Below are 21114 nucleotides of genomic sequence, written 5' to 3' on the forward strand. Positions count from 1 at the left end.
ACTGACTCAGTAATGTATTGCGGCACACAGTTTGAAAAGCTTTTACTTACAGGGATGGAGACTACAGTGGACAGTTGGAAGTACTTTCTAGTGAAACAAAACTTTTGCATATAAGAGGCAGAAGACGTGCAATGCACTTTGTTTCAAAATATTCTGAGACGTGGTGCTTCCAATGTTCCATCCTAAAGTTTATGTCAAAATGAGAGCAGACTGGAAATGCTAAGCGTGCTGGTAATATGAAAGGCAGAGCTTGGTGGGAATTCTCAAGCTGGCTGGGAATGACAATAATGTAGGGAATGTCAAACTGGGAGCATACTCTGAATTTCAAAACAGGATATTACTGGAAATGTTAAGCTTGATGAGAATGTCAAACTGGGAGCTTAGTAGGAATGTCAAACTGGGAATTGTCAAGCTTACTTGGATTGTCAAGTTTGCTGAGAATGCCAAAATAGAAGCATACTGGGAACATCATGCTTACTTGGAATGTCAAAATGGGGGCTTACTAGGAATGTTACTCGAGCTTGATGGGAATGTCAAACTTGGACCATGCTTGTAATGTGAAGCTTACTGGGAATATCAAACTGGGCGTTTCCTGGGACGTGCATGCCATGCCATGGAATGACAAGCGACATCATGACATAGCATATCATGACTTGCAATGTCCTGACACACAACATACGTTTATAAATATAATGGTGTTTTACAAGGCACACACCAAAACAGTCACTAGTGATCCAAGAGGAAACAGTAAGGAAGGGTAAGGGTCGTGAACAAGGGAAGAGAGAGCGGTTCTCATCATCTCAGCATTGAAACATTCCAGATCTGTTAATTGCTAGAGAAGGGGACAGGAGAAGTGTGAGCACATAGAAGTAGTGTCAACTGCAAGGGAGGGAAAAGGGGGAACAAATACATAAAAGCAAATTATCAAGTGCAATGTGATGCTTTGAAGGAACAAGTAGTCAGGGCTTTAAGTGGGGTAAGAAATCGAGGGGGGGGCCTCAATAGGGGGCGTGGCTTGTGGGGGCGTGGCCTAAAACGTACGCAAATCGTAAGGTATGCACACATATATATATGCATGTTATATATCTGTGTGCGTACCTTACTATGGTTTGTGTACTTTGCAAGCCATCTTTTCTAAATAGGTACGCACACAGATATATAACATGCATATATATGTATGTGTGCATACCTTACGGTTTGCCTAGTTTTCAGGCCATTTTTTTTTTTTAAACATTTCGGTTTTATAAAAGATGGCTTTGAAAGTACACAATTCAAGCCATCTTTTATAAAGCTTTGACTACGGACAAAATTGTCCGTCGGCAAAGCTTTATAAAAGATGGCTTGAATTGTGTACTTTTCAAGCCATCTTTCATAAACCTCAAAAAATGTCAAGAATCCCCAGGTTCGCCGAGGGTTAAAGACGCCTCGGCGACCTGGGGAAACAAAGGGACAGTAACTGCCTGTGGTGACCCCTCGCGCGAGAGGTAACCAGAGGCAGTTACTATGATTTACAGAAGTGGCAGCCAGGCACAGCATTGCTGTGGTTGGCTGCCACTTCTGTCAGATCGCCTGACTTCATGGCAGGCGCATCTCCTGTCGCGGCTGCCGCCGCGACGGGATAATGCATCCCGCCAATGTTGCGTGCAGTGGGACGGGGGCCCCGGCAAGGCCCCGGCTCAGTCCCACTTTTTGGAGACTGCCGGGGCCCGGCACCGCCAGGCCCCGGCCCACTTAAAGCCCTGCAAGTAGTAGATGCAAGCCATACAGCCGTTACCAGAGAATAGGATTCAGACTAGTTCATCCTCGCTGGGAGATAACAAGTGTGAGAATAAGAAGGCAAGGGTCTGGGGTCAACGACTTTTCCTGAACAATAGCTGTTCTTCTACTCTGAGAGTAAATGTTAGTTCATGTCATATGATCACTCCATCAGTGTTCAAACTTGGACCCCACATGTATTTTTCCTGCCCGGTCCAATGGCAAGTGACATAGAATGGTATATCTATGATGATTTTTAGATAGTTTACCCTGAACCATTGCCCCAGTATGCTTAGTGGATGATGCAGAGAATGTTTGAGATAATCTGAGTACCCGTTGTGCGCAGAGGTGTAGCCAGGATTGTCTAACAGGTGGGGCCTAAAGCTAAAATAGTTGCGCTCACCAGAGTGACATTAACATATTTAAATGCCCAAGCAGTGCTGCTGAGTGGCGATTTATAGAATTTGGGCGGGCATTGCCATTTCAGACCCTACCCTGTCAATCCCTCTGGCAGATATGTCATGTAGGAGTCTCCAGGGGGTTGCAACTGCGACCCCTGATGTCTCCCTTGCTACCCCTGTGTTCTCCATTGCTACCCCTAAAGAAATAAATTTAAAAAAATATTTTTATCTTTAGGTGTAAACTCCTGGGCTGTGGCCAGCACTATGTGGCTATTTGTTTCTGGAGTGGCTGGCTTTCTTGTTTTCTTGTTCAGGATTACAAAAATCAGGGGGTTTCACAAGTGTAACACTTTGAGCAGTGACCCTAAATAAGAAAGAATATGAATAACAAATAATGTGTCTTTCTGGAATTCTATACAATAATTGCTAGACTCATTAAAGGTTTATTTCAGGCACACTTTAGAGGGTGAGTCACTGATTTAGTCTGTTCTTAAACTCCTCAACTCAGCCTTTAATCCTTCTGAGGTTGATAAATGAGTACCAACACAGCTTCGGTGGTATTTTATGTATATCTGTTCTATATAAAGCGCTTTTCTGATATTGTATGTATATTTGTTCTATATAAAGCGCTTAAGCGTAAGTGCTATATAATAACGCATAATTATCATTTGGCCTTGCACGTCTGCTTGCATTCACAGTAATTTGGTAATATGGGCCTATACACACTGATATTAATGATACATATGGTGATCCACTCTTGTATGAAATCTATGTCACACTATGGTGATACCATAACCATATTTTTCGTACTGTACTTAGGAACAATGCTATGTGATGCCACTTTCTATTTTGTTAAGGGGTGAAAGGTCATGTTTCATCGCTTGCCATGATGTCACTTCGGGGTGGGGTCAAATGACATCACTTCCTATGATGTCATCAGAGGTTAATGGTCATGTGATGTCACTTCCGCTACCCCTGGCATTTTGGTGAAATTACACTCCTGGCATCTGGGTGTATGCCAGTTATGTGGTATGAAAGCTGGGGTGATGTGATGCCTGGCCCTAATCCCAGAATCAATCTAGCAGCCTTAGGTTATATATTACAAGGGACCCAGGTAAAGACTGTTACATTATTCCAAGCGGAAGAGCAACAAGGCTCTTGTAACCCCCATTTTGTGCAACATGTTCAGTAGTCGGACGATGTGCAGCTGAAAGTAGGATTTCTGTTGGTCCATGGACCTGTGGGTTAAGGTGATTCCAGGATTGCTGGCGAACGGAACAAGTATGGGAGGGGCAGCCAGGGTAGCAGAATAGTTGAATGGCAGCGGCAGCCATGACATTAGGCTAGTTGAATGGGAGGGGCAAACAGGGTAGAAGGCTAGGTGAGTCGGAGGAGCAGCAGGAGGTAGATTATCTCTGTTTTGGAGGAATTTAAGCATGAACTATTTTTAGCCATCCAGTCAAAGATGTGGAAAGGCATGATGTCATATGAAGTGGATTGAGTACTACAGCTTCTAATCTAATGGCAACTCGAATGTCATTTTGAGATGGCATGCAAAATATATCAAAATCTACATTATGTTATGACATATTATGGCATACCTCATGATACATTTCATTATAACCTAAATATTCATTAGAAGCTACAGGTTATGGCATATGATCTTACATATTGCATATACCATAAGATATATCATGACATAAATTATGAAATGATGTTGATCATGCCATTAATCATTAATCATTCGATGACATATCATGACATTTCATATATCATGACATATGTAAGAGGTACAGCTCCACTCTACTGATGAGGTCCAACAAAAAGACTGTGGCTAAGTTTTGGGACTAATGTCCTAGAGGGACTCCGAGGAACCCCCCTTGTTTTTTGCATATTTAAGTAAATGTGGGCCTCACCCTCAGTTACTAGGGGAATCCAGATGTGGACCCCTTGCTCACTATTCTTAGAGAGACACAGACCTAAACCCTACTTATGAGGTCCAACAAGACCGAAACACGTGTCTGGGGTTCTGTTGGTACTCAGAGCAGAATTGCTTAACATTCCGGCACTGGACTGCCCTAGGGCAGGACAATGACTGATATGTTTGGGGTATTTCTCCTCTGTGAAAGATAGCGAGCTAAAGACTCTGGGGAAGGCTCTCATAACTGGGACTAATGCCCGGCATAGGGACTCCCAGGACCCCTCTTGTTTTTTTGTATATATCATGACAAGCCATTATCCATCATGACACATATGACATATCATGACATTTGTTGTGATATGATCTGTATCCTGAAACTGCATCATGATATCCCAAGACATGAGATAATATGCCACATTTTATGACATTACATAGAATGGCATACAATACAAATATGACCTGCATCATGAAATTACACACTATGATTACATATGACATATATTGACATAACATATATAATTGCATATGTATCATGAAACATATAATGGTGTGGCCTCTATGATATAAATATGACATGGAATGATATATTGTAACATGGAATTTCATGACCTGGCATATCTAATGTCAAGCTATATCATGATATGTCATTGCACCCCCAAAACCTCATGCACATGACTGAGGCATGCTTTACAAATCCCACATAACAAGACGTGTCATGACAAGACAAGACATATACCATAACATGACATGGCATATCAAGATATTACATATAAAAGCATAACACCTCCACGTAGATAATGTAACATAACATGACATCTTCTAACTTATTACATAATATCATGAAATGTATATCGCTATATAGCATAATATGGCAGATCATGACATCTCATGATATAAATGATCTCATGACATGTCAAGTCATGTGCAAAATGGGTTTAACGGGTGTCATTTATGGACTGTTTTATTGTTTTAAATATTATATGACTGTTCAGAATAATTTATATATATTAATTGTAATTAATTTATTATCGTTAATCATATTGTGTAAAACTATATTCACAAACAAAAAATAAATACAAATTAAGTAGAAATGTATACTGAAGTAGTCTGAAGATTGAGTCTTGGTGCCTTGTTCCAGCAGGCGTGAAATCACGGGAAGAGAACCAAGACAACAGTGAAATTGACCATGTCTTTGCACTTTGCAATAGACGGATTTACAGCACGTTCAGAGATTGAGTAAGAGCAGTGCAGAATGGGTCAATGTAAAGACATTCCCCGAGAGGCGTGCTGTCGGGAGCCCCTCCCAGAGATGTCTGCTGGCAGGCTAATTGGGGCCAGCTGGATTTGGCACTTCATTCAGCCCAACCCGAGCAGCCTCCAGACCATATGCATAGACTAGCCTGGAGAAAGAGTCTACTTCATCCATTCAGGTTGCAGTCTCCCGGCCTGCCCTTTTTTCCGGCAACAAAAGGTAAAACCTGTTGTGAGAGCCCAGTTAAGGCTGTGCACTGATGGCTAAAGTCAATATCATAGATGTGGGGCATAACGGAAACTGGAAATGATCTACAACATTGGAATAATGTTGTTTAGAAATGGTTTGCCAATGTGGGTAAATTTGAAATATGTCGGTATGTTCCATCTGGACCCACTAGCAAATGGCAAAAAAAGTGCAAATGAGATAGCTTGATATCTGGGTTTCTTGTAAACTGGTAACAATGTGCTTGGTAGGTATGCTGGAAGCTGGCAATGATGTGCAAGTCATGTTCACATATACAGACATGAAAAATTGAGTCATTTATTTATCAAAATACCTGCCATCTTTTGGTGGAATTGCCCCTTCGACTAAGTTCTGTTCCTTGCCCCTTTGGCGTTACTACTTGTGGTTTTCTCTGGTAAAAGTATTATCACACGTGGCTCAGCTACTTATACATTTTTATGAGTGGTATGCACTGTCTTTTATCTGCTGGGCTATTATGCATGTCTATGCTATGCAAATAGGACGAACATACTCATCCTCAGCACTTAAGAGGTTAAATCATGACAAGTGCTCTTGTCGTTGTCTATGGCTTTATTATAGAACAATTATGGTGTTAATCCCCGTTCCAATGGCTGGAACGGGGGATAACGGCCCGGCTGTCCAGGTTATTGGTCCGAGTGTAGTGAGTGTGAATAACGAGGTCTCTGAGCCGTTATCCCCTGAACCAGCCGTTGGAACGTGGGATTAAAGCTATTAGCACCCCCGGTTGCCAAAGCGGTAACCCAGGGTGCTAAAAAAAAGGATTTTCCTATATGGTCGCCATGGAAAGGGAAGGCGGGATTGCGTACGGAGCCCCTCTTTCCTTTCCATGGCGGCCTGCTAGAGGCAAGGGGTGCTGCTGCAGAAATAAGGTAAGTAGGGGGGAGGAATAAAGAAAAGGGGATGGAGGGTGGTGGGAAGATGGCGGTGGGGGAGCCAGCCGTCAAGCGGCATGGATTGTGGGCTTGCACCGGCGGTTCAAGCCTGCGTTCCTAGCCATCTGATTGGCTTGCTCCCCCCGCCAGAGTTCTAAGGCAGGAAGTGAGGTATGGAATCTGGATTATCTGGCTCACTCACAGACATGGCATAAAATATGACCGTGAAAGTGTCCCTACCTACACAAACTTAGCAGCGCCAGCTTCCAGCCAGTCATAAAACAAGCCACAGACGTGTAGGCAGCCCGCATCCACACAGTCACAACATAAGAATCAGCAGTGCAAGCTCACTTTCACATGCCCCAACACACAGGCAAATCACAGACCTCGGCAGTGCAAGCATCTCCTTACCACACAGTTAGGCAAACGTCCCTCCCGACACAGACACAGCAAAGACATTAACAGTGCGTGGTCCTCTCCTGAGCAACAGGGAATAGGCAGTTCAAGTCTCCTCCCTCCATACCAGTGGTCTTTAAACTGTGGGTATGGCCCCCATAGAGGGGCCCGAAGGATCACCAGGGGATGGGGGGGCTCTTGAAAAAAGGAACATGGTGCCTGCTTATAATCTAAAATATAGCAGATATGGCATCATGGGGCATCCAGCAGCAGTATGTTTACTCAAAGGGGGAGGTGGGGGGGCTCACCATAGAAACGTTTGACTACCACTGCTCTGTATGGATACAACACAGGAAGAAACAGCGCAGTGTATCCTGCCACACACACTGTTATCTAACAGGCAGAATGGCCCCCATATGAGATCTCCAACTCCAATTAGCCAATCCATTGAAAAGCAAAATCCAGTCAGATTTTCTGGTTATCCAAAATGAAAAATATTTAAAAAGTATGCATGCAATCAATTGTAATCCCAGTTATTTTCATATGTACTGGAAACCGGACCAGAATTTACTTTTCAGTGGGTTGGCGAGCCCAGACTTCGATAAAACTGTTATTTTTATATCTGGCATCTTGGTTGTATCGCAATAAAATGTTATACCGGAGCATGTCATGGACCTCAAAGGCTCTTGAGTTATGGTAACCTACTAACCCTGTCTCTCTCTTCTCCACAGGAATCTTCCTACTCATTTGCACTAAAATGCCTTATCAGTCTTTCCACCGCTATACTGCTGGGCCTCGTCATCATGTACCACGCCAGAGAAATCCAGGTAAGAGCTAGCCCTTTCCTGAGTGAGCGCGCTGTGTGCATGCGTACCATCGTTATCCATTTCATTTGGGAGAGTCTAGTCCTGGGTTTAACGTCGTATTCTGGGCCTTCTTGTCCCAGATTGCCCTTTTATAAACCCAGGACTACAAATACGAGACTGCAAAATCAAAACCAGGACTGGACTCATGCCTCCGGAATGGAATGGATAATGCTGGCCTGTATGTGTTACTTCATGTTGCGCATGCTTTATTTTGCGAATAAGGGGAGTGCATATTGTAATCCGAACACAGATCGAGCATTTCAAAAGCTTAGCATTCAGGCTTCCTTTTGAGAGTTTGGGCCTATTGTCAAATTTGAGGTGTTTTTCCTCAGGTGGACAGTGTAGCTGTGGAAATGCCCTTGCACACTTTAACAGGGTTCACTTAAATGATTGTGGCAGGGGCTAATACACTGATTTTGGGGGAAACCCCAAAGGGCCAATGTATTCCATTGATTGTAACAGGACTGTTAAACAAACACTGACAAAGCTACTGGTTTAAACTTTTGTTAAGGCAGCCACATGCAGCATCCATTTGCCGGCTATTATTATTTATAAATACTATTATTATTATTATTATTATTATTATTATTATTATTATTATTATTATTATTATTATGGTATTTATTGAGTGCTGAGCTAGCTTCATAAAGCAATGTAGTGCTTTACAAGTCATAGGGAGCAGCAGATTGTGAGGGATCAACACCAGGGAGCAGGGAGTGAACAAAGGGGACGAGCGGGCAATTTGGCAACAAGGGATCTACAAGTAATCGGGGGAGGATTCTGGGGCAGTGAATCGCTCAGTCTCATGTTATGACGGCAGTGGAGCTATTGGCCTCATATACTCAGGTGCTAACATAATGTGCTCTGCGACATCGCATGACAGATAATGCTATATTCACTCATTTCCCATCAATTGCTATCATATGCCCGGGTACTCACATCTGGATATTGTAAAGGAGATATGGAAAGTGAAAAAATGCCCTTGCAGCTTCAAAGCATCTGTAAGGGCGCACCCTGCTCTGCCCCTCCCTCAGGGTGCATGTTTTAAGCAGACTTCCATGTTGTCTGCCTCCTTTGGCAGTGCACTACTTTTCATGTGCATGGATACACACAGCATGGAATCTTTGGTTGCAGTATTGACTCCAGCCAATCTCCTCGGCCCTCTGCCTCGTGCCTGTCTGTCTTGTCCGGGGCTCATGAAGCCAGAACCAAGTTGGGAATCCATGCCACAATCACCTGCATCTCCTGATAAACCACGTAATGTATTTCTAAATCTAATCTGTACCCTAATGTATTAATGTACAACGTGTAAATGCCTTTCCCACCTGTACCTCCCCTGCAACCATGCTCCCTGCAAGTAACAGCGCCTCCATGCCCAAGGGCTGTCTGTGCGCTATACAAATGTAATAAATTAATAATGCAATGTTAAGAGGTGGCCCTTGGGAAACTTTCTGCTAATTACCCAAAAGCAAAATAAAAAACGAGATCTTTCTACACCTATATGTTTTCCATTTCTTTAAAACCACTGTTTTTGTTCCTTCATTTCCTTGATATTCAAAACATGTTTCTGCCCTATAAAAACGTGTGCACTAATGTTCCACCTTCCATAAAATGTAGATATTTAACACTTGCTACTAGTTCTTCTGGAGATCACTTGTAACCAACCTTGATATGCTTAAGCGCCCAGATGCCTCTGGGTTTGGTGCGCTATACAAATGCCAATATAAATAAATAAATGCATGCGTGTTTGAGTTCCTGCTTTTCCAGCTCGCCAATCTAGACACTTTAAAATGCCTGGCAACTGAAAAGTAAAGCAGGCCCCTTCTGCCTGAGACCTTCTCATAAAGTAAGAGGCCGTCAGTCTCCTACATCAAATAAGCTCAAACGCATGGATGGCGTGCTCCTAGCATGTCCGCACTGAGCCACCGTCGCAGTGTGAGGGCCACTGAGAGGCAGCAGTGCATCACACAGGCACCCAGCAGTCACTCCCCCTGACTATCCCCGTGCAGGCGGCCTCTTTGGCAGGCAAGGCAAGTGTCCCCACACGCCACTGCCTAGTGGGCCCAGTCTTGCCTTCATGACTAGGGATTCCTCAAGAGCCTCATGTTAGCTACTTGAGTATACACTAGAACACCTACATCTATTATCCAGAATGCAGTAAGAACTCGTTCAGTCAAGTTCCTAATAAATAAAATAACAATTATTACACATGACATGATAAAGTGTTCACTTAGATATAACTAAAGGCTTTGAGGGTTAAAACAATGTGCATCTTTAATTAAGTCTTATGGAAATCTTTTACTCTCGTACTGTAGCTGCCCTTATGGGGCATGAGCTCTTGAGGCTCAGCCGGGCTCCCTCTTGGGACGGGAAAGGGTCACAAGGCAGTGTGCTGTACAGGAGCTCTCTCTTTGGCAGCCTTGCTCATGGTAAACTTGAATGCAGGGCTTTAAGTGGGATGAGGAATCACGGAGGGCTCTAACAAGGGAGTGGGGCCTACGTATGGGCAGTGTGTGGGGGAGCGGGGGGTGCGGGGGAGCTGGAAATTGCTCAACGGATGAGCACTGGAAGCCAGGCAGGAGGGGCATGTGCATTTCTATCACTCGTCGTGCTGCTCCCACCTCTTCTTGTGTTTCCTAATCGGGAGCACAGACTCCCACAGGCAGCCCTTTCACCACATGGCAAAGACCATCTCTGCTGGGGTAAATGGCTGCCTGTGGGGGTCGCGCATCTGTGGCTAGCAGGAGGAGCCCCTCTGAGCCCTGCTCTGTCCTAACTAGCCCCTTCCCAATTTAAGCTCTCCTTAAACGGTCATGGGCTCTATAGTGCCGGAAATGTTGCACTGCTTGAGGAGCTGGTGCCAATGCCACTGCTAGGACATTACACTGTTATAACAACAAGAATTCCAAAAGCTGTAAGAAATCAATTTAACCTAATTTCTATAAAAATTCATTCATGATAGGTATCAAAGATATCCAAAAATTATTTAATTACCCTGAGTAACCCAAATATATAATCTAATGAGGTAAGTAAGAGAAGAAAAAGGGAAAATGATTTTTTATGTTGAAATAAATAGTGTGTTTTATTAAATAAAAAGCACACAAATTATTCAAAATATTGAAAAAGAATTTTTGGGGTTGAAAATCAATATGAAGGACAATACATGAGCAAAAAATACCCTATGAATAGATAATCTGAATAGTGAAATACATGAACAAATCACCACAACAAAAAAGTGAATAAAAAACAACAATAAAATACAAAATAATAAATAAATGTACTTGCACAATACTATAATTTGTTCAGGTCTGCCGTACTTGTACAATACTATAATTTGTTCAGGTCTGCCTACGTTATGTAAAATTACACATTTGTACACTGCATCTGTGGGGTAACCAAGTAATCCACTGTGCTTTTTGAAACTGTAATTCAAATAGATACTCTATGCATATACAGTATTTTTTATTTTTTTTATTTACTTGTGTATAATCAAAATGTATGATTTTTACAAGGCTGAGCATCAAACATCAAGAAGTTTCGCTACGTCCCTCAACGTTGATTTTACTAAACGCTGCTTCCAACAGTTTAGCTGAGGCTATCACCCAACGGGTTTTCTCCCCTGAAATGAGACGACACCACCAAGTATTTTCTTCTATCAGACGGGGGTCGAGCCAGCATGGTGATAGGAAAGCAGTGCGTTCATTCGTTAAGGAGGGACAATGCAAAAGAAGGTGACGAACTGTCTCAATAGAGTCTGAGGCTTTGCATAGCCTGCAGCTTTTTGTGGCTGTTTGTTGTCTTATTGTCAACATTTCTCTTGTGTGGAGTAAATCCAAACGTGCTCTTAAGAAGGTAGATCTTAGTTTTCTGTCTGGAAACTTCGAACTATAGGCTAGAGGAATGTGCAGTCTATTGAACGTAGGAAGAAGATGGGTCAGCAGCTTGCATGCTTGTACTTGGTCGTTGGTTGTTATCCAGTCCAGATCCTTCAGTTTTTTGGCGACTCTAACTGGGTTGGTGATCAGATCGTCCACGGAGCACATAATCTCCTGCAGTTTATTTTTTTGGCGTTTGACCCAGTTCACAAGAGTCTTGCATTCTGAGGAAGCCATCTCTTGGGCGATGATTTTGAAGATAGGGAGACCGTCTGTTACAAGAGTCTTTCTAAATGGAGCTAAAGACAAAGCATTCATCGTGGCACTTAGTGATAGGAGGCCCAGCTCTCTTCTTACGGCCGCAATAGGAACAGAATTAGGAAGGCCGAGAACAGATTTCCAGATAAAGCCTTCCAGTTTCTGCCAAAAAGAAGTAGGTATGGAAAGTGTGGCATCCATACCGTAGGTCAGTGCCGGAAGCATTTTTCCTTTGTAGAAATTAATGGCCGCAATCAAAGAGAATTTGCCATACTTGCGGTCCACCATTTTTAGTTGCGCAGTTAAAGATTTTGCTTTTGCCCAGAGATGTTCCTGCATTTTAGCGTCATGGGTGCTGCCATCAAGAATTACTCACAGATATTTAAATTGGGAAACCACTTCAATTTTTGTTTGGTGGATCGACCAGGGCCTGATGATTTTTGTCGACGGGCGGTTTTTTGAGAAGATCATGATTTTAGTTTTTTGCTTGTTTATGGACAAGTTGTTTGCTTCCATGTATTGGGCTAAGTTTTCCAGCAATATACAGTATTGGAGAACCACCTACCTGGTGTTCAATTGGGTCTAACACTCCAGGTAAAGCAGGAAAAAGTGTGTAGCTGCCCGAGCCATCAAGTACCAGAAATTGTTCAGTAAAATACAGTCTAAAGGGTAAGAGATTTGGTATTAGTCACTCAATTTATACAAGGAATAAAGAAATAATAAATAAATAAATAAATACGACAATGTAATGAAGCTTACTTGTCGAAATATGCTTTGGGATTCGCTGCTTAGGTCAGCTAGATTGGATCGATGTATAAACGTGTAGAAAGCACGTTGTGATAATGTATTCCTGGTGGGGTTCCAAGCATTATTTAGACACAGGAACCTGTTAAAAATAAAAATGAAAAAGGTTTCAATTGGCATGTTTGGGTGTAGCAGGCGGACTAGACAGACATCTAAAAAAGAGTTAAAACGAGATGGCTGAGTCTGCATACAGCAGCTAGCAGTGGAAAATCAAAACAATTGCAATGCTCAATGTTATAGCTGGAGAAACGGGACTGTATTTTGCCGAATTTGTGAAATTTGTGAATAATCAAAAACCGGTGGCTACAAAGAGCCTACCGGAATGCCATGCATAATGCAACCAAATGGCTGGAGTGTCAAAATATATCTGGAAGCCATGCATTGCCTGCAACATAACCACCTCACAGTAATGGCTGTGGGTAGCCTAATCTTGATTATATGCGGCAAGAAGCAAAGCAGAAAATCGATGGGTACTCACCCATACCGTTCTGAATCGAGGCAAAAAGTTGAGCCGTGTAGTCACGAGGAAACTTGCTCAGCAGAAACGCCTCGTAAAGTATTCACTGTGCGCTGACGTGGCATATCATGATTGGTCAAATGAGGCACACCCCTTCAGCCATCATGAAGCCTAAGGCTGGTGTGCTGCTTGTGCTTTCCTAATTGAGTGATGTGGCCGCTCATGAGTGGTGAAGTTAGGCACACCTGTCCCTCCAACAAGGAAGTCGAGGCCGGTGTGTCACTTTCTTAATGTAACTAACTGCTGTCGTGCGAATGAAACGCAGCAGTGCACATTATAAAGGAACAGAAGAGGGGACTGATTCCAGACCGCACCGCAACGTTGCAGAGTTCGGGAAATGATTTTAAATTCAAAGGAATTATGTTCCCAAAAAGTGTTATGATCTCAAAGTGTAAGATAACAATAAGAGGCTGCGTTTAACCTGTATAGCTGACAGAAATGGATGTGCAGAGAAACATGATGGTGTGAAAGCATCTTAGACACAAATCAACTCAGGTGTTAAGGGTTAACGCCGTCGTTAACCCTTAACGCCTGATTCCGATTTTAACGGCTGCTTTTAGCAGCCGTTAAAATCCATGGCGCTAAACCGCCTTGGTGCTAAATACGCCACCGTAATTTACGGTGGCGTAATTAGCGCCTTCCCCACTCCCATTATGCCCTATGGGGCAAAAATGGGAATGGGGAAGGGTAAAATGGGAAATGGGGATTTACCGCCCCACACACCTTGGAATGGGGCGGTAAATCCGCCATCCACTATGGTGTAAGTAGTTTACACCATGGTGGTAAAGTTGGCGTACTTACCGCCTGGGTCGTAATGACCCCCAAAGAATCGTGTATGTGTCAAAATTGCATGGTTGGCACGTTTATCTCTCAGGCCAAGAAGCCGAGGCTGGTGTGTCACTTTTATAATGCAGCTAACTAATGAAAGGCGGCAGTACAAATTGTGAAAGAGCAGAAAAAGGGGACTGATTCAGGATCGCACCGCCACGTTGCAGAGTACGGGAAATGGTTTAAATTTGAAAGAATTATGTTAGTCCACGTACAGTACATGCTCGTCCAAAATGTTATGATCTCCAAGTGTGAGTTAACAATAGGTGGCTGCGTTTAATCTGTAGAGTTGCAAAAATGAATGTGTAAGGAAACATAATGCTATAAAAGCAGCTTGGGCACAATAAATCATGTGTGTAGCAAAATTGCTTGGGTGGATAAAAGACTGCTGAGTCAAATAAAAGAAGACATCAGAGTTTTTTGAAAGGGAAGGACCTCAGATGGATACAGATCTGTGATGACAATATGAGGCTGATGCAGTTGTCGCTGGCATGGGACCACACAGATGCAAATAAAACTGCCACATATGTTTCTAAGCCAGAATACATATGTGTGAGTTCATGTATAATTACAGAGGTGGAAGAAATCCTTCATATAACCCTCGCGTGTGAGTCTCCATGCGGAAAATCCAATGAGCTTCTTTCTCCAGTAGACTTGTTGATGTATTAATAGAGCCCTTAACTATATCTAGGACCCACCATAATATTTCATTTGGAGTGTGTTTTAATGCTATGTAGTGGTTCACCAGTGGTGCCGTGATCGTTTTGCACCTAATACGGGAACGATGTGCCGATATTCTGATGTGTACTGCTCTGCTAGTTTGCCCCACATATCTCAATCCGCATAGGCATTCAATGCAGTAAACAACTTGTTCCATTTTACAGTTAGTAAGGTGAGGGAGGACCCAGGTTCTCTCTCCAATTCTGAAATCTTTCATCTTCTTGGTGTAAGTGCAAGCGGTACAGATACCACAGGCATGTCCTTTTACTGATCTCAAGTCCCAAAGTCCTGTTTTGGCTGAATGCTTCCGAAAGCTTGAATGTACCAGTCTGTCATGAATATTTGATGCCCTTTTGAGAGCAAAGCGAGGAAGAGGTTCCTCAAGCAGATCTAATCTAACAATATTCCAGTATTTAAGAATAATTTTCTTTATTTTAAATGTTTTAGAGCCATGAGTCAGTAAACAGGTAATTTTGCTGTCCTCGGGTGCCTGGGTCTTGGTGGTCAACAGGGAGTCTCGGTTCGTGAAATGAGCTCGCTTCCGGGACCGATTCATGAGCTTCTTGGGGTAGCCTCTTTCTGTCAATCTAGTGTCTAACTCATCTGCCTTTTTGTGAAAGTCCTGTATCTCTCTGCAATTTCTCCTGATACGCAAATATTGCCCATATGGGAGATTGTCCCTAAGGTGGCGAGGCTGGTCACTGGTGTAGTGCAGTAGTGTGTTTCGGGCACTCTCTTTATGGTGAAGACAACATTTAAGTTTGCCTTCATCGTTTTTGATTTCAAGATCTAAGAAGACAATCAGTTGTTTGGAATATTCAAGAGTAAATTGAATATTGTTTTCAATCTGATTTAGCCATAGGAGGAAGGTTTGTAATTCTGTTTCCAGTCCTTCCCAAATGAAAACAATATCATCAATATACCGCCTCCAATTTGTAATATGTTTGGAGAAAGGATTAGCTGCACAGAGGATATGTTCCGTCTCAAATTTGGCCATAAACAAAATGGCCAAACTGGGCGCAAAGGCAGCTCCCATCGCTGTGCCCTTGGTTTGAAGAAAGAAGTTCCCATTGAACTCAAAATAGTTCTTACAGAGGGCCAATTCCATCAGTTCCATAATAAAGTTGATCGGTACCCTTTGTTGAAAATCAGATACCGTCAGGTATTCCCGCATACAATCAAGAGCTTGTGCTTGGGGAATACTAGTATAGAGAGAGGTTATGTCCATAGTCACTAGGATTTGTTTGATGGGGTCAAAACCTAAATTTTCAAAGATTTGAATTGTGTGCATAGTATCTCTTAGATAGGTACTTGTTTTTGAACTCAAAGGTTTGAGAAAAGTATCAATGAATTTACAAAGTGGTTCCAGTATAGTGCCACATCCCGAAACGATCGGTCTACCATGTGGGCTCGTTGCGTTCTTATGGATCTTGGGTAATGCATACAACATGGGAGTGCGACCTTGACTGGTAGTTAAAAATTCACACTCATTGTCCGACACCCAAATGCGATCAAAGGCGTACTTAACTGCCTGATCAATCTCTCCTTTAATTTCCTTGGTGGGATCCCTTTTTAGTTTTTAGTAACTGGCAGTATCATCCAGTAAATTGTTCACCATCTCAAGGTATTGGGTGTTAGTCATTACTACTATCCCACCCCCCTTGTCGGCCAGTTTTATGACTATGGCTGTGTTGGAAGCCAATTCTTTTAGAGCTCTATTTTCCTCAATGGATAAAGTATGGCTACTGGAGTGTCTGGTACTGTTAGTTTTTAATTTCTGCAAATCCCTAAGGACACTTTTTTCAAAGGTCAAAATTTCCTTAGACACCTGATTGTCTTGAGGTGTGAATGTTGATGGGCAGCGAAGTCCCGAGTCTTCTTCAAGAATTCTCCCAGGAGAATCCTGAAAGAATGCTTTGAGTCTCACAATCCATAGAAATCTTCGAACTTGCATCTCTAAAGAATACCAATCAGTCCCGGTTGTCGGGACAAATGAAACACCCTTAGACAAAACTGATATTTGTGATTGGTTCATATTGAGGTTAGCCAGATTGAAAATTGGAATTTGAGGTGGCGATTGATTCACCGTGTTCGGTGGCTTCTGTCCCATGGTCTCTGCATTGGTACATAGGGTTGGAACCATAGAGGCCCCTATGGTGGCATTCCAAAACCTCTGCCTCTGCCTAAAAAAGGGGTATTTTGAAAATTACCAAAATTGTTGTTGCTGATTTTGTGTGTTTTGATCATCTGATCTGCTACTACTTGTGCTGGAAAAAGAAACACTTCTGTTCTTCTTTCCCTAACCACGTTTGGATGCTGACTGTTTATTAATGGCCTCTGCATATGCATCAGCGGTGTAAGGAAACATTTTCTCTATTTTAAACTGGCGGATATCTTTTGTAAGTTTCTTAGTTTTTTTGCCTACAGTTGAAGCTTTGAATTCTTCAAAGAGTTTATTAATTGAGTCTAATTGATCTTTGGCATCTGAGATGAGAGTATTCGATAGAAATTTAACCTCCTCTAGCTCTAGAGTCTTTTGGATTTCTAAACTGATTCGTTGAGCCGTAGTAATGGTGAGGACCATGAGGTCCCGGCTGCATTTAATAGCAATTTGGGTAAAAGTAGTTGTATACTGTTTGTCGGACGAAAATAAACAATGCTCATTCCGTATAATTAAGCCAGCTGGAATGGTGTTGGCTTTTAAATAATCACGCAAGAAGTGGCCATGTAATTCAGTCCGAAAGTTCTTCTTTTTAAGTTTGAGTAGTTCCTCACTGTCCGTGGATTGGGCAATATTGCGATTCATACCTGATGGGTCAAAGATCGAGGGGCCTCTCATTACTTCTGAGATCTGTTCTTCGGTATAACTGAATGTTTGATTCTCAGCTATATTGGATGACAAAAAGAGCAACAGTCACCTGTATGTAACCGCCCTGCGCAACAGCTCTGCACCGGATAGAGGCCACGGTCAAAAAATGTAGTCGTGAATTAATATAGTATGTGGGAAAATTGACAAAAAATTGAATGAATCCATGCCAAATTTCATTATAACACGGTTGCCAATAAAGTCAACTAAAACAGGGGATTGCCCCAAATGTGGTACAGCTATGGTGGGGGTCCAAAATATTATAACAACAAGAATTCCAAAAGCTGTAGGAAATCAATTTAACCTAATTTCTTTAAAAATTCATTCATGATAGGTATCAAAGATATCCAAAAATTATTTAATTACCCTGAGTAACCCAAATATATAATCTAATGAGATACGTAAGAAGAAAAAGGGAAAAGGATTTTTTATGTTGAAATAAATGGTGTGTTTAATTAAATAAAAAGCACACAAATTATTCAAAATATTGAAAAAGAATTTTTGGGGTTGAAGATCAATATGAAGGAAAATACATGAGCAAAAAATACCCTATGAATAGATAATCTGAATAGTGAAATACATGAACAAATCACCACAACAAAAAGTGAATGAAAAACAACAATAAAATACAAAATAATAAATAAATGTACTTGCACAATACTATAATTTGTTCAGGTCTGCCGTACTTGTACAGTACTATAATTTGTTCAGGTCTGCCTACGTTACGTAAAATTACACATTTGCTTAATTCAAAAAATGGTCTTGATGAGCATCAACTGTCATCAAACCAAGACCTAAATACGTTTCGGATGGCCACCTGAGAGACCATCAGAATCAAAAAAACGCCTTCCTCAGGGCAGAGTATGAGTAAATAATCCCTGCGGGACAAAAAGGAGATGTTTTATTACAAGGAGTACTCTCTCTTACATGTAAACCTCTTAATAGAATATATGCAGTTAGCAGAGTAGTGTGACATATTGATAAAAGATCAATATATATACGACCACTGGTTCAAATTGTTCCAAAAAAGAGCCTTACCCAGGCCAGTGCTGGGAGGATTTTATGGACAAAGCTTCATGACGTTAGCCCTCATCCTTACAGGCCGGTGCAGCAGATGGTAGCTCGAGTCAGGCAACTATGCTCGCCCACTGCATCTGTGGGGTAACCAAGTAATCCACTGTGATTTTTGAAACGGTAATTCAAATAGATATGCTATGCATATACAGTATTGGAGAACCACCTACCTGGTGTTCAATTGGGTCTAACACTCCAGGTACATGTTTCGTAAGGCTTTCTGAAAGGCACGCCTCTTGATCGTGGCTTTTTAATGATTACAGAAAGTGGTAAATCGGGGAGGGTGGGTTTCAAAGCTCATTCTGGGCACATGACAGAAGGCAACATTTTTCTGGGCGAAAAAGGGCGACTCTCAGATGGATCACTGTCCAGTACACTCCCAAAACGTAAGCTCATCCCTCCTTATGCAAGACGCCTAATTTCTGAAGCTTTGTCCTGGCCGCTGTATGCGAAGTTGGTGGCTAGAACTGACCGCGCGAAGTTGCAAAACCATTCAAGTGGCCGCAGCTTAGAAGTATGTCTTTGCCATTTTCCACATGTTCAGCTACAGTGGTGCTTCTCGATGGCAGTTGTGGATGCTGCAAGCAGGTCCACGTTCCAAACGGATGCTTGAGTCGGGGATTAGTCCCAGGACCAATGCTGTGCTGCTCGGATGCGATGGAAGTCCTAGCTCCGAGTGACAGGAGATATTTTCCAAACTCAACGATTGTAAACCGCGTGAGCCACTTACGCGTTGCTTTTATGATGCAGGGAAGTTTATTGATGTTTGAAGGCAGAGTGGGGGCATGGAATGGGATGTGTGTGCATTTCTGTGTTGCTCTCCCGCTCTGTCTTCAAAGAACAACATTGTTTTTCGCCAGCATGTAGTTCCATGCTGGCAGAAATAAAGGGAGTCTTATAGAATCCGCCTGATTTTACACTTAATAAAATGAGGCGGATTCCATAGGAATCAGTCTCCAATGTCTCTTGCAAAGTGTAATTTGCCGGTGGCATTCGAAAAAGAATTGGAAAAGTGAAGGGTAAAGTCGATTTCGCCTTTGTTTACTCTGCACGTTTGCGCTCAGTTTTGGAAAGAACAATTGCACATAAGAGTACCTTTTTCACGTAATTGCAAATATACACGGTCCCCTTATGTGAAATTTAGGAAGATAATAAAATTACCCCCTAGAGCTTTTATTCTAGAACTAGACAGTATCATATCTGTCCTTCCAAGAATTTCATCAAAATGCATTTCGGTGAATATTTCACCTGCCCAAGAATTTAGCACAAAAAAACGCTGAGTGGGAAGAGAGTGATCCTGTTTTGTTGTTATCCACCTCTCAGCATCTGGGTGTTTCCATGGAAACCGTGACATTGCACTGGGGTGGTTATGAGAAGCCAGGGTGGGGAAGGCACAGCTCAGGTGTCCAGGTATACCTTTTCCTTGATCCTGACCATAGAATTTTCTGGCTTCTCCAAGAGAATTGCCCTCTGCATTTCTTGCTTTTCTGAATTGAATAAATGTGTCTACCGGAAGAATACCTCCTTTCTCTTGGCCTGTACAGTTCTGCAGTCAGAGGGCAGACACACTCTGAGCCCCACTCATGCCATGGCCAGCCTACACCAACATCAAGAGATGATCTTCAGCAAGTCCAGGCTTGATCGGTACGGTCCTCTGGTTATTTCAACATCCGCACCCGGGGAAGACAGATTATCCAATCAGAAACTGTCTAGCCCGGGCACGATTCAGCAATCACCGCCCATACCCGTGGCAACACTTTGCAAGTTTCATTGAACCTAGTCCGACTGCCACCATTAAAATAGAAAAAGGACTAGGTCCCTTTTCGGATGACGGTAGCCATTTGTTTTTCCATTTTTTCTTTTCGTCAGGAGATAGGCTTGTGCAGTCCACGCTAAACTCATCTCCAGTTAAATCCCGGGGAGCAAATGGCTCTCGCACCCTGGTGGTGCGGGGCGGACATGGCTGGTAACGGCCCACAGCTCGGTCCTACCATGACTCGGGCTGGTGGGCCCTTACCGGCAATGTCTGCCCCCCTCTCCCGCTGGGGCATGAAAGCCACAATCAAGCACCTCACCCTAGAACTGACAGCTCACTCTACTCAGTATAGGTAAAATCCAAGAGGCAAATGAAGATATCATCCCAGTAACTCCTGCATGCCATGTCAGAAAGGGGCACGGGTGCTGCACAGCTAATTTGAAGAAGGGTAAAGCTGTGACTGTACTCTCGTTCGGTTCCTTCCACAACGGTTCAAAATCAAAGCATTAAAGGGGCTTCAGATAGAGGCACCATTTGATAAACATGAATAAAATAAAATTCTGGTCTGTTCGGACTTAGGGATTTTAACAAACTACTGGAGAAAGACATATTGTGTCGACTTTTTCCAGTACCAGATCATGGGGCTGTGTTTGTCAACTAACCAGAGAATGCCTTAGCTCACATTT

The 21114-nt window shown here is 42.6% G+C and overlaps 1 protein-coding gene across 2 annotated transcripts in view; it reads left to right on the forward strand.

The window, feature by feature from the left end:
• Positions 1 to 21114, forward strand: part of KCNN1 (potassium calcium-activated channel subfamily N member 1) — a 742449-nt gene that overhangs the window by 419236 nt on the left and 302099 nt on the right. For both annotated transcript variants that reach the window (XM_069648788.1, XM_069648798.1), the window contains exon 3: positions 7596 to 7691. In XM_069648788.1, the coding sequence (XP_069504889.1) occupies positions 7596 to 7691 (96 nt within the window). The remainder of the gene's footprint in view (positions 1 to 7595; positions 7692 to 21114) is intronic.

This window comes from Ambystoma mexicanum, chromosome 1p, assembly GCF_040938575.1.
Source record: "Ambystoma mexicanum isolate Mex_15411 chromosome 1p, UKY_AmexF1_1, whole genome shotgun sequence".
Lineage (NCBI taxonomy): Eukaryota > Metazoa > Chordata > Amphibia > Caudata > Ambystomatidae > Ambystoma > Ambystoma mexicanum.